The 12,943-nt window shown below is 45.5% G+C and overlaps 1 protein-coding gene across 1 annotated transcript in view; it reads right to left on the reverse strand.

The window, feature by feature from the left end:
- The window catches only part of lcor (ligand dependent nuclear receptor corepressor), a 154,973-nt gene that overhangs the window by 33,989 nt on the left and 108,041 nt on the right, over positions 1-12,943 (reverse strand). The window contains exon 3 of the mRNA XM_056280960.1: positions 10,181-10,260. Coding sequence (XP_056136935.1) covers positions 10,181-10,260 — 80 coding nt within the window. The remainder of the gene's footprint in view (positions 1-10,180; positions 10,261-12,943) is intronic.

Here is a 12,943-nt window from a genome sequence, read left to right on the forward strand (position 1 = left end):
GTGTCTGCAGGTTTTCATTCCAACCCAACTCCACACCAGAGTTGTAAAAACCAGGTCCCGAAAGTAAATGTCCAAACCGTGTATTTGCTCCAACCATGTTACTAAACCAGCTGATTTCATTAGCTAGTTTTCCCTACCTAGTTGAGGAGTGGTGTTGACTAGAATCTGCTGGTGTAGTGCATGAGTGGAGCAAATACATGGTTTGGACTTTTACTTTCTGGACCTGGTTTTTACACCTCTGCTCCACACCAGCTCATTTCCCCGATACATTCTTCCTCTTTGGTTGAAAGGTTGCTCATCAGTGAGATCATCTGGTGTGGAGTCCGGCTGGAAGGAAAACCTGCGTACACATGGCTCTCCATGGCCCACGGTTAGCCCCCCTTGATGTAGAGCATGATAGTCTCAACAAACAGCTACCCACTACACAAACGCACACACGCACAGCACAGCACAGCCTCCACTTTAGCGCCCCCCCCGCCCCCATGAGCTACTGACCCCACAAACAACCCCAACAGTGGCTGAGAAGACTTGAGCTGTTACCAGCATGCACTGCGGTGGTAGCGGGTATATCACCATTGTCTTTACAACAATAAACAGGAAATTTACACAAGTAGTTTTGTGTGTGTGTGTGTGTGTGTGTGGAGGGGTTGTGTTGGTGTGTGTGTGTGTGTGTATGGGGTTGTGTTGGGGGCGGGGGTGAAGAGTGACAACCACTTCCTTAAAAGACAGGGAAGCACAGTAGGGAAAAAAAAGAAAAAAAGGAGATGAAGAAGCTCTGTCTTGAAGGCATTCCTTTACAGATACCGCCGCTCTATTTATCCCATTCAACTCTCTCTCTCTCCAGCCGTCTCTTTCTACTACTCTCTTCCTCCCCATCTGTCTCTTTCTCCTACTCTCTCCCTGTCTACCTCTCTCTCCATCTGTCTCTTTCTACTACTCTCTCCCTGTCTACCTCTCTCTGCATCCCCCCATCCTTAACTCTCTATCATGTTCTACCTGTCTACTTCTACCCCTCAATGTCTTTGTATGTATCTATTGACAGTCTCTCTCTGTCTGTCTGTCTGTCTGTCTGTCTGTCTGTCTGTCTCTGTCTTTCTCTCCGCCTCTCTCTCTCTCAAATAGGTTTATTGGCATGAACAGAAAATATGCCATTGCCAAAGCAGTTTGCAAAAGACTAAAACATTACATCACATATTAAACACACATCAAATTCACTTGACATCACACATTAATACATAGGTGTCGTCATATAAGCATGGTCCATATCTTTGCCCACCAAAGCAGTCAACCCCTTTTATCCTCACTGCCATACACAGTACAGTGCAACAAATGCCACACAGTTCAATGCAATGACTCCACAGCTTATATCTTGGGGATCTCACAGTGGTTGTGAGTCCCGCAGGCTGTGGCAGGCAGATACGTATTTAGCTGCCAGATGAGCTGCTGTTCCTTCACCCAGGAGAACGTCCAGTTTCTCCTCTGAGCTTAACAGTAGGAAGTTTGGTGTTTTCTTGGCTATTTCCCCGAAGTGGAAGTCTCTTACTGAAGAGAACTTCTCACAGTGGAGGAGGAAGTGCAACTCTCTCTGCCTCTGTCTGTCTCTCTCTCTGTCTGTCTCTGTCTCTGTGTCTGTCTGTCTCTCTCTCTGGTATTGGGCATGCCTTCTGATCAATGAATGGATGGTTTCCGCCCAGTGCAGCTCCACTGGCACTTTAAACAATTAAACAAAGTGAATTATCAGGGCGAGGAGGAGGAAGAAAACAGTCTAGGAAGAAAAGAAAGCAGGGATAAGTGAGGAAGCTTTTTAGGGGCGAGCGAGTGAGCGAGAGAAAGAGTGAGCGAGCAAGAGAGAGAGAGAGAGAGAGAGAGAGAGAGAGAGAGAGAGAGAGAGAGAGAGAGAGAGAGAGAGAGAGAGAGAGAGAGAGAGCGATTGAGAAAGACACAAACTGAGATAAGAAGATAAGCAGACTGAGCCTAAAAGACAAACTGGGTGAGATAGAGACAGAGAGTGAGACAGATAGAGACAGAGAGAGAGAATTGAATTTTGAAAATAAGTATTTAACAAAAAAATTGTCATAAAACAGACTTGAAATCTTTTTAACAACATAAAGACAGAGAGAGAGAGAGAGAGGGAGAGAGAGGAAGAGAGAGAGGGAGAGAGAGGAAGAGAGACAGAGCGAGACAGAGAGAGAGAGAGAGAGAGCGAGAGACAGAGCGAGACAGATAGAGAGAGACCATCTAGGTTACTAGCAGTAACCCGGGGGAGGTCTTCTGCTGTATTATTAACGCCCGATTACAGGCCTTCCTTACCGAACACAGTGTCTTGAGCAAGAGTCAGATTGGCTTTCTACCAAATCACCACACTACAGATCACATCTACACCCTACACACCCTAATTAATCAACATGTTCACCTAAAAAGTAAAGGAAAAATATTTGCATGCTTCGTTGATTTTAAGAAAGCATTTGATTCTATCTGGCCCGATTGCTTATATTATAAAATCATCCAAAGTGGCATAGAGGGTAAAGTGTTTGACATAATCAAATCTATATATTTGGAAAATAAGTGCAGAGTAAAACTTGGTGACTAAAGAACAGAATACTTCACTCAAGGGCAAGGGGTGAGACAGGGCCGCAGTTTGAGACCAACCCTGTTTAACAACAATCTGCAGCTCCTGGCCTCACCCTAAACAATACAGAAGTTAAACTCTTGCTCTATGCAGACGACCTGTTGCTGCTGTCACCTACAGAACAGGGTCTACAGCAGCATCTGGATCTGCTAGAGGAATACTGTCAGAACTGGGCCCTGACAGTAAACTTAAAAAAGACAAAAATTATGATCTTCCAGAAGAAGCCCAGGTGTCAGGAAAGTAAGACACCTATGTACTCTAGGTAACACCGCCCCAGAACACACGTTAAAATTATGATTAGCTTTTATTTCATTTTATCAACTCCCTGTGTGTGTGTGTGTGTGTGTGTGTGTGTGTGTGTGTGTGTGTGTGTGTGTGTGTGTCTTATTTAGGTGTTATTGTAGCTCTCTGTTCTAACACACCAAAAAAAGGGGGAAAATGTTGTGAAACACTGATCTGTTCTTTGTGTCTAATCTGTTCTTTGTGTCTAACATGTATGTAACACTGGTTTCCAATAAAAAAAAAAAAAGGAAATTATAATTAGCTGAGACTGAGGGTCAGTGCCTCAGGAAGCTTTGGTCTGGCACTCAAAGAGAAAGCTCGAAGAGCTTTCTATGCAATAAAAAGAAAATTCTATAAAACAGACATCCCAGTTAAAATCTGGCCCAAAATCTTTGACAAGTGTCATCCTGCCCATTGCAGTATATGGAAGAGAAGTATGGGGTCCACTCAGTCAGAAAGACTACACTAGATGGGTCAAACATCCAATAGAAGCCCTGCATGCAGAATGCTGTCAAGAATTGCTAAACGTATAAAGGAAAACACTAACAAACGCATGAAGGCAGAATTAGGCTGTTTCCCATTGATAATAAATATCCAAAACAGATCACTTAACTTCTGGATGCACCTTAAATCAAGTCCCCACCACACATTGCAGTTTAAAGCATTCCAAATCCAAGAGCTAAGAAAGAGCCCCCCTCAGTCAGCTGGTTCTGAAACTAACGGACCCCATAACCACTGACCCAGACGAGTTTCAGATTAGAACTGCTAACCAACCACAGATTAGAGTAAACCACATCATCACACAATGCAGCAACTCATATCTGTAACATTGGGACACAGAAACCAAATGACAACACAAGTTAGAATGTTATGGGGCCCTAAAAAGAAAAGACAAACTGGCTGACTGTCTGTCCACTGTCAGAGACAATCAGCACAGACACATCCTTACCAAGTACAGGCTCACTGACCACAGTCTAGCCACTGAAAAGGACAGACACAAAAAATCTTGGCTACCAAAAGAGCAAAGAATATGTGGTCACTGTACGGCAGGTGAGGTCGAGACAGAGATGCACTTCCTGCTAAATTGTGAGAAATTCCAGAACATAAGAGAAAGATAACAAGACAAATTTGAAAATCAGATTCCAAATGTTCTACTGCTGGATGAGAGAGAACAATGGCCACTTATTTTAGGAGAAGGCCAAAGGACACACCTTGCGGCACAATATGTGTCAGAATGCCATAGCCTAAGGGTCAAAGAGTGACCAAAACACTGTCAGTTACTGTCAGTTGCTGTTCAAGTGCTGTTCTGTTTCTGCCAGATCTATCTGTTCCTTTTTCCTTTTTTGTTGTTTAGTTCTCTGTTGACCTGTTTTGCTTTGGCAACATTGTAATTAATGCAGTCATGCCAATAAAGCATCACTGAATTGAATTGAGAGAGAGAGAGAGAGAGCGGGAGAGAGAGAGAGAGCGAGAGAGAGAGCGAGAGCGGGAGAGAGAGAGAGCGAAAGAGCGAGGGAAATAAAACAAGAGTAAATAGGAGGAGAAAGAGTAAAAAGGAGTGAAGTGGGTTGGGGGGGTTTTAGGAGGCAGATGGCTGACCTCAGGGGCTGACCGCGATCAAGTTGACAAATGGGCGATGCAGGACGAGGTGACGGAGGAACATCCTCTTTTGTGAGGCGCTCGCTTGCTCCATAGTCAAAAACAAAGGCAGGGCAGGAGGGTCGGCATCCGAATAAATAAATAAAACAGCCACAGACCCATCCAGGCCCCGTAAATAATTTCACTTAATCCGACTAATCGAAAGGGAAAACCGAGGATGTATTTTTGATTGCAAACTTCATAAGGGGCGGCCATTTCGTGAAACCAGTGCCGGTTTAATTATTAGGACTGGTAAATGGGCAGACGAAGCTGTAGCACTAACGATGGCATCTGATTGGTCAGCTGGGAGTGGGGGGCTGGGCTGGAAAGGCATCAGAAGACATTGCCTGGCTTTTGTCTGTGTGTGTGTGTGTGTGTGTGTGTGTGTTTACATGTTGGTTTATGGTTTGACAAGCTTGTGTGTTTGTTCAGGGTCCGTGGTATATACTGCATATGTTAGTTATGGTTTGATAAGTGTGTGTGTGTGTGTGTGTGTGTGTGTGTGTGTGTGTGTGTCTAAGCTGACAACAAGTGACCCACTCCACTCATAACACTGAAGTGGATAAAAAAATAAACAGGGAGACAGTGGAGGAATCTTGTTAATTTGCAGCCCGGTCACCAACGTTCCGCCTCCCCCATCCCCCCTCCTCCTAACCCTCCCACCTCCCCCGCGTCACCTTTTCACAAACTAAATTGGGGTCAAGACCGCGGTAGTTGAACATTTGAATCTAGAGAGGAGAGAGCAGATCTCAACCAGGCGTACGTAGCTCCTCTTCTCCGGTGTTTGAACTTGGCGACAAACCCTTTTTTTGCCGACCAGAACAAGGGAAATACACACACACACACGGAGAGAAAAACCAGTGCTTTTCCTGCCATTATAAGACTTTTGCACAGTGCCCACGTCAGTTGAACAGGAAATATAAAAAAAAAAGTTTTTAATATGCAGCGCTGAAGCTAAAAAAATCTACAAAATAACAATATTTTGCCTGCCAGACTGAAGATGTGCAGCCTCCTAGAGGTACCCTCACACAAAAGCGACCAAGTCTGACATGAAATGACAGAGTTCAGGCTATCATAATTTCAAAGCCCTCATTAAAAGACTTCAAATGTGCTTAACCGTCATGGTTTTCATGATATAAAATAAATGAAGGCGAATGGCTGCTCTGCTGATTGACTTCCATTCATAAAACGTCTTCATTCAGCTTGTTCCCGTTTTCTCAGGGGTGCCACAGTGGATTTTATAGTTTCCATCGGTACCCTGTGAGGGTACAGCACCAATGGTGGTCATTGCTAACCCGGGCCTCGAACAATCTGGTATGGTCTTGTCAATCTGCATAATGATACGGCAAAATTTTAAGTCGGCTGCCCTTCCTGACACCACCACTAACCCTATGGAAGGGCCACAGGCAAAGCGCTGGATGCCATCCCAGTATTCACAGACTTGCACCAGTGCCTGTCGTCAAGACTTTCATACATAAAACGACGGTAAGAAAACATAGCTCACCCATGGAAAATGTTTTATTGTTGCTACTGAGATGATTAAGATGACTGTAATTAATCCTACTCTTGAAACGGTATTTTTATAGCAGAGTTTTAACATTGGTGACTATGTCACTTCCGCATGGCGGTGAGGTGAATAAGGCGAATTATTTTTGGTTCATCCAAACTTTCTTGTTTGCAATGGTGATGGACAGGTTGACAAACGACATCAGGCAGGAGTCTCTGTGGACTATGATGTTTGTGGATGACATTGTGATCTGTAGGTTGAGGAGAGCCTGGAGAGGTGGAGGTATGCACTGGAGAGAAGAGGAATGAAAGTCAGTAGGAGCAAGACAGAATACCTATGCATAAATGAGAGGGAGAGGACAGTGGAATGGTGAGGATGCGTCAACTGTCCAAAGTAACGGGGAGTGCAGAAGAGAGGTGAAGAAGAGAGTGCAGGCAGGGTGGAGTGGGTGGAGAAGAGTGTCAGGAGTGATTTGCGACAGAAGGGTATCAGCAAGAGTTAAAGGGAAAGTTTACAAGATGGTTGTGAGACCAGCTATGTTATATGGTTTGGAGACAGTGGCACTGACGAAAAGACAGGAGGCGGAGCTGGAGGTGGCAGAGTTGAAGATGCTAAGATTTTCACTGGGAGTAACGAAGAAGGACAGGATTAGGAACGATTATATTAGAGGGACCGCTCAGGTTGGATGGTTTGGAGACAAAGCAAGAGAGGCAAGATTGAGATGGCTTGGACATGTGTGGAGGAGAGATGCCGAGTATATTGGGAGAAGGATGCTGAATATGGAGCTGCCAGGGAAGAGGAGAAGAGGAAGGCCAAGGAGGAGGTTTATGGATGTGGTGAGGGAAGACATGCAGGTGGCTGGTGTGACAGAGGAAGACGCAGAAGACAGGAAGAAATGGAAACGGATGATCCGCTGTGGCGACCCCTAACGGGAGCAGCCGAAAGTAGTAGTAGATATTAGAGGGACAGCTCAGGTTGGACGGTTTGGAGACAAAGCAAGAGAGGCAAGCCTGAGATGGTTTGGAAATGTGTGGAAGAGAGATACTGGGTATATTGGGAGAAGGATGCTGAATATGGAGCTGCCAGGGAAGAGGAGAAGAGGAAGGCCAAAGAGGAGGTTTATGGATGTGGTGAGAGAGGACATGCAGGTGGCTGGTGTGACAGAGGAAGATGCAGAGGACAGGAAGAGATGGAAACAGATGATCCGCTGTGGCGACCCCTAACGGGACAGCCAACAGTAGTAGTAATAGTAGATCTTTGGTTCATCCAGTGTTCCTCCAGCTCTCCTGTGCTGGGATCAGCAGTGAATGATTTGCTGGCTTGCAAAATAAGATCAGCTTCTCATTTACTTTAAAGTCTCACACCCAAATACAAAATGCTTTGGTTTTGTCACTGGCGCTGCCCGATCTGACTCAACCGTAGATGTGAGTCGCGCGTGCGGACGGTTGACTTGGACCGGGAAGCGACGGAAAGCAGCGTTGGTCAAACGAGCTAGAGTGAATGAAGAGAGCGAGTGGCAATTGCGAAAACAAACGTTTTTCAAAGGTTTTGAATCACCGCAACCACGAGATGTTCTTCGTCATACACTCATAACTGTGCACAAAACATTTTTAGGACACAGACACACACACGTGTGCAACCAAACACATAATCCCCTAGATGAGATAAGTGCCAAGCCAAACTGAAAACCTGTGAGGAAGAGGAGAAGCGACAAAGACAGACAGACAGAGAGAGAGAGAGAGAGAGAGAGAGAGAGAGAGAGAGAGAGAGAGAGAGGAGGCAGAGTGAAAAAAAAAGTATTGATCTGATGGAAAAGAAAGGTGTGGAGAGAGAGAGAGCGAGAGAGAGAGAAAGAGAGAGAGAGAGAGAGAGAGAGAGAGAGAGAGAGAGAGAGAGAGAAAATGAAGGCAGAATGATTAGAGAGACAAACGCAAAGTCCTACACTGGTCGATGCATAAACATAAGAGAAATAAAGCACGTCTGATGGAGGAAAAAAAGGGGAGGGGGATGGACGAAGATGAAGAGGCATACAACCACCCTGAGAAAACGGAAGAAAGAGAGACAAAAGACGTATGTGAAGACTGACTGTGTCTGATGTAGCGTGACATAGTAGGTAGGTATGTGAATCATACAACAGTATTGTGTACAGTGGTACAGTAGGGTGTGTGATTCATGCGGTAGTATGGTCTACTGTGGTACAGTAGGGTGTGTGTTATTCATACAGTAGTGTGGTACAGTAGGGTATGTGATTCATACGGTAGTATGGTGTACAGTGGTACAGTAGGGTGTGTGATTCATACAGTAGTATGGTGTACAGTGGTACAGTAGGGTATGTGATTCATGCAGTAGTATGGTGTACAGTGGTACAGTAGGGTGTGCGGTTCATACAGTAGTATGGTGTACAGTGGTACAGTAGGATATGTGATTCATGCAGTAGTATGGTGTACAACAGTACAGTAGATTGTGTGATTCATACGGTAGTATGGTGTACAGTGGTACAGTAAGGAATGTGATTCATGCAGTAGTATGGTGTACAGTGGTACAGTAGGGTGTGCGATTCATACAGTAGTATGGTGTACAGTGGTACAGTAGGGTCTGTGATTCATACAGTAGTATGGTGTACTGTGGTACAGTAGGGTATGCGATTCATACAGTAGTATGGTGTACAGTGGTACAGTAGGGTGTGTGATTCATACAGTAGTATGGTGTACAGTGGTGCAGTAGGGTGTGTGATTCATACAGTAGTATGGTGCACGGTTGTACAGTAGGGTGTGATTCATACAGTAGTATGGTGTACAGTGGTACAGTAGGGTGTGCGATTCATACAGTAGTATGGTGTATGTTGGTACAGTAGGGTGTGCGATTCATACAGTAGTACGGTGTACAGTGATACAGGTTGTTATGCGATTCATACAGTAGTACGGTGTACAGTGGTACAGTAGGGTATGTGATTCATACAATAGTACGGTGCACAGTGGTACAGTAGGGTATGTGATTCATACAATAGTACGGTGTACAGTGGTACAGTCAGGGCTCGAAATTAACGATGTCCCGGGGACCATAAAAAATCCTACTGGGACACAAATATATTTTGTCTGGGACAATTCCGGGACAGTGAAAAAAAAATGTCAAAGTAAACTTCGAAATAGGTGTTATTTGCAAAGTCATTAATTATGAGTATCTAGACATTACTTTGTCGTTTGAATAATTTAATAAAAACGTGTGAACGGCGAAACTACAGAAGGCTTACGTTCTTGCGGCACCTCACGATAGGGCAGTCAGTTGCCTGTTCGTGCAAATAATAGAATGCACTCTACGTCATCCACTCTGCCAGCGGCTGCTGCTTGACTTGCGCCAATGCAACATTCATAGAGCCAGAGCGATAGACCATCATCAACGACAGTTAAAAGCAGAAGAAGAAGAAAGAAATGCTGAGGTGGTTGAATAAACAGCCTCCTGATGCAAGCCCCCATACTGCCGACTCCCGAAACGACTGCCGACTCCCGAAACTCCCGAAACTAATATTCATATGTTTAATAAAAGAATAAGTATTTTAAACTTATATGGTGGACCAGAGTCCATGGTGTGATGATTAAGTGACAAAAAAGGATCAAATTATATGTATTCTGCATAATTGGGGGGGCGACGACAAGAATTAAAATTTGGGACACTGTTGGTTATATCCGGGACCATACAAAGTAGAAGTCGGGACAGTTGTGGGACACTGAGGAAAAAAGTTAATTTCGGCCCTGGGTACAGTAGTGTATGTGATTCATACAGTAGTATGGAGTACAGTGGTAAGGTTGGGTGTGTGATTCATACAGTAGTATGGTGTAGTATGGTGTACAGTGGTACAGTAGGGTGTGTGATTCATACAGTAGTATGGTGTACAGCGGTACAGTAGGGTGTGTGATTCACACAGTAGTATGGTGTACAGTGGTACAGTAGGGTATTTAAAAGCCCTCTGAGATGTGTGTGATGGGGTCAGTATAAATGAAGTTGAGCAGAGAGAGACAGAGAGAGGAAAAAGAGAGGAAGGCAAAGGGACAAACACAGAGAGACAGAGCGAGACAGACAGACAAATGCGAGCATCACTGTCTTTGGCTCCAGACGTTCTGGCATACCTTTACCGTCTCGCGTCGAAAGCAGCAGAAGAGGCAGTTTTCGTCAAAGGACCAGTCAGACACTCCCTCGGGCTCGCAGTCTGAAACAAACACACACACACACACACATCGGAGTCAGGCCTGCGAGCGTGACAGCTCCGGGCCCATCAGCCAACAAGACGGGGGAAAAAATAATTCATTCTAGCCAGCGAGTCATAATCACGCCGAGCGATTAATATAGCGCAATGAGCTTTTTTCACCCCGTCGGATACCCGGGGCAAAGATTCAACAGACGAGTGACTGACTAACAGGTGAGCTCCTTCTGACGTACAGCAGCACAACAACGCCTACGCACACGGCACGGAGAGGCTGTGCGGTGCTCCTGCAGCGCGTTCTGCGTGAGCGCAACTTTCTGGCACATGTTGTATGCGTGTGTTTATACCACTCCACCCGCACTCGTGTCCGTGTGTCTGTGTATGTCTCTCCATGTCAGTTTGTGTGTCTATCTGTGTGTGTGTGTATTTCCTTATGCACAAATGTTTGTGTGTAAGGTATATGTAATTAATTGTGTGTAAGGTATATGTAATGCATGCATGCATGCATGAGTTGTGTACATCTGTACCTGCATGTGTGTTTGTGGTGTGTTTGCATGTACATGTCTTTGGATGGCTCATCTAAAGCCCCTTTTCCACTACATGGTACCGGCTCAACTCGACTGGACTCGCTCCTGTGTCGTTTTCCATTGCCGTAACAGTACCCCCTCAGTGTAGCTGGTCGTCATAGCGCCCCCCTGTTTTCAATTTCAAAATGTACTTTTAAGAGAACTCCGCTCCGGTATTTCAAAAAGCTGATGATAACCCATGCACACACTGATGACGCAGTGACGTGTTTCTCTGACTAATCAGAGGTCTGCATTGATTTTGGTACCTGCTCCACTCTTTTTGGAACCTCGACAAAGGTGGTACCAGAACAGTGGTAACAGTTACCAAAACGCTGGTACTTTCCAGTAATGGAAAACGAAGAAAGGGCGAGTCGAGCCGAGCCGAGCCGAGCCGATACCATGTAGTGGGAAAGGGGCATAAGGCTATTTATTGTTTCTGAGCATGCTCACAACTGACTTTAGTTTGTTCCCCGTGCAGACAGACAGGAGAACAGACACGAAATATACCCCAGCTACAGCAGAAGGCCTATGTCTCAAAGCTTGTGCGGTGTTTTTTGAGTGTGAATGTGTGTGTGTGTGTGTCTCCACACAATGTTTAGAACCGCCTTTTAAAAAGACAAAAACACATCCAAAACCTACCAAAAACGACACCATCAAAACCAAACAAAACCAGACAGAACAAAAAAAAAAGAAAAACACACACACACACAAACAGTCAACAACACAGTCCATTCAGTAAATTTGCAACACAATTCAAAAATGTCACTGTCCAGAGAACGGATGCCAGCCAGGACGACTGTCAGAACTGCCGGTCTGCATGGGCTAGCAGTTAGCTTAGCCTGCCCTGCTTCCGTGTCCCATCAGACTGCCCTTGGTACTTCCTCTTCGGGTACAGCTCCGGTTAGGACCGTGGTCTTTGGGCACATAGGATGCAGCAGATGAGGGTCCCTCGGCTGATCCAGTGCCATCTCTCCCAGCCAGACACCCTCGACACACCTCCCCCGCACTCCACACCACCACGCAAACGCAGATGCAGACGAAAACACTGCACAATCGATGCTAGGCGAGGCCGCCGCCAGATCCCCCCCTCGGTGTTATCTTGGCGTTAACAGTCTGCATGGGCTAGCAGTTAGCTTAGCCTGCCCCACTCTCCCGATCCAGCATCAGCCCTGCCAGCCATCAAATGAAATCGACGATCACAGACATAAATCCTCATAAAAGTTCTTCACACAGATGACATAAACTCAGATGTAGATGTGGACAAAGACACTGCACAGTCGGCACTGGGTGAGGCCGCCGCAAACGCGAGTCTGCACCGCCATCTTCCCACACCGGAAGCCAGCACATCTAAGGCTACTTGTTTCTGAGCATGCTCACAACTGAGTTTAGTGTGATATCCGTGCAGACAGACAGGAAAACAGACACGAAATGTACTCTGAACCTCCAGCTACGGCAGGAGGCCTATGTCTCGAAGCTTGTGTGATGTTTTCTGAGTGTGAATGTGTGTGTGTGTGTGTGTGTGTGTCTCTCCACACAACGTTTTAAACCCGCCTTTTCAATCCATGTACTGCCATTTCTTTTTTCCCTTTACAGTATATCTTTGTCTCTGGCCCATTTTTCATTATCTGTCTGTCTGTCTGTCTGTCTCTCTCTAGTGCTCTCGTTCAATGTGTGTTTGACATATTCAGAAGTAATTACAATCTCCTGTGCTGTTCCTGCTGTGGTGGAGTGATAATTGGGAGCTGTTGGGTCTCGACCCCACGACCCCTCTGTAAATGTGTGATGTATGCGAATGGAACACCGCGCGCGTGTATGTGTATAAGCCATTAGATCTACATTCACCATCATATGAGATCCAGCATGCTGAGGAAGAAGTGAAGAGAAAGCCAGGTGCTAAGAGGGATATACCCCCCCCCCTGCGTGAATGGAAACATGACATAGAGAAGAGGAGAGAGAGAAGAGAGAAAAGGGGTTCGAGCGTTTCTATCAACAAGGCCCAAAGATGATGAAAAACTGCTTAAAATTAATGACATCTCCTGCCTGATTAGTTTATCTGAAAGAGGAGGAGGAAAGAGGAGGAGGAGAGAGACAAAGAGAACAAATAAAGAAAAGGGCCCCTTGTT

Source organism: Lampris incognitus, chromosome 5 (genome assembly GCF_029633865.1).
Source record: "Lampris incognitus isolate fLamInc1 chromosome 5, fLamInc1.hap2, whole genome shotgun sequence".
Taxonomy (NCBI): domain Eukaryota; kingdom Metazoa; phylum Chordata; class Actinopteri; order Lampriformes; family Lampridae; genus Lampris; species Lampris incognitus.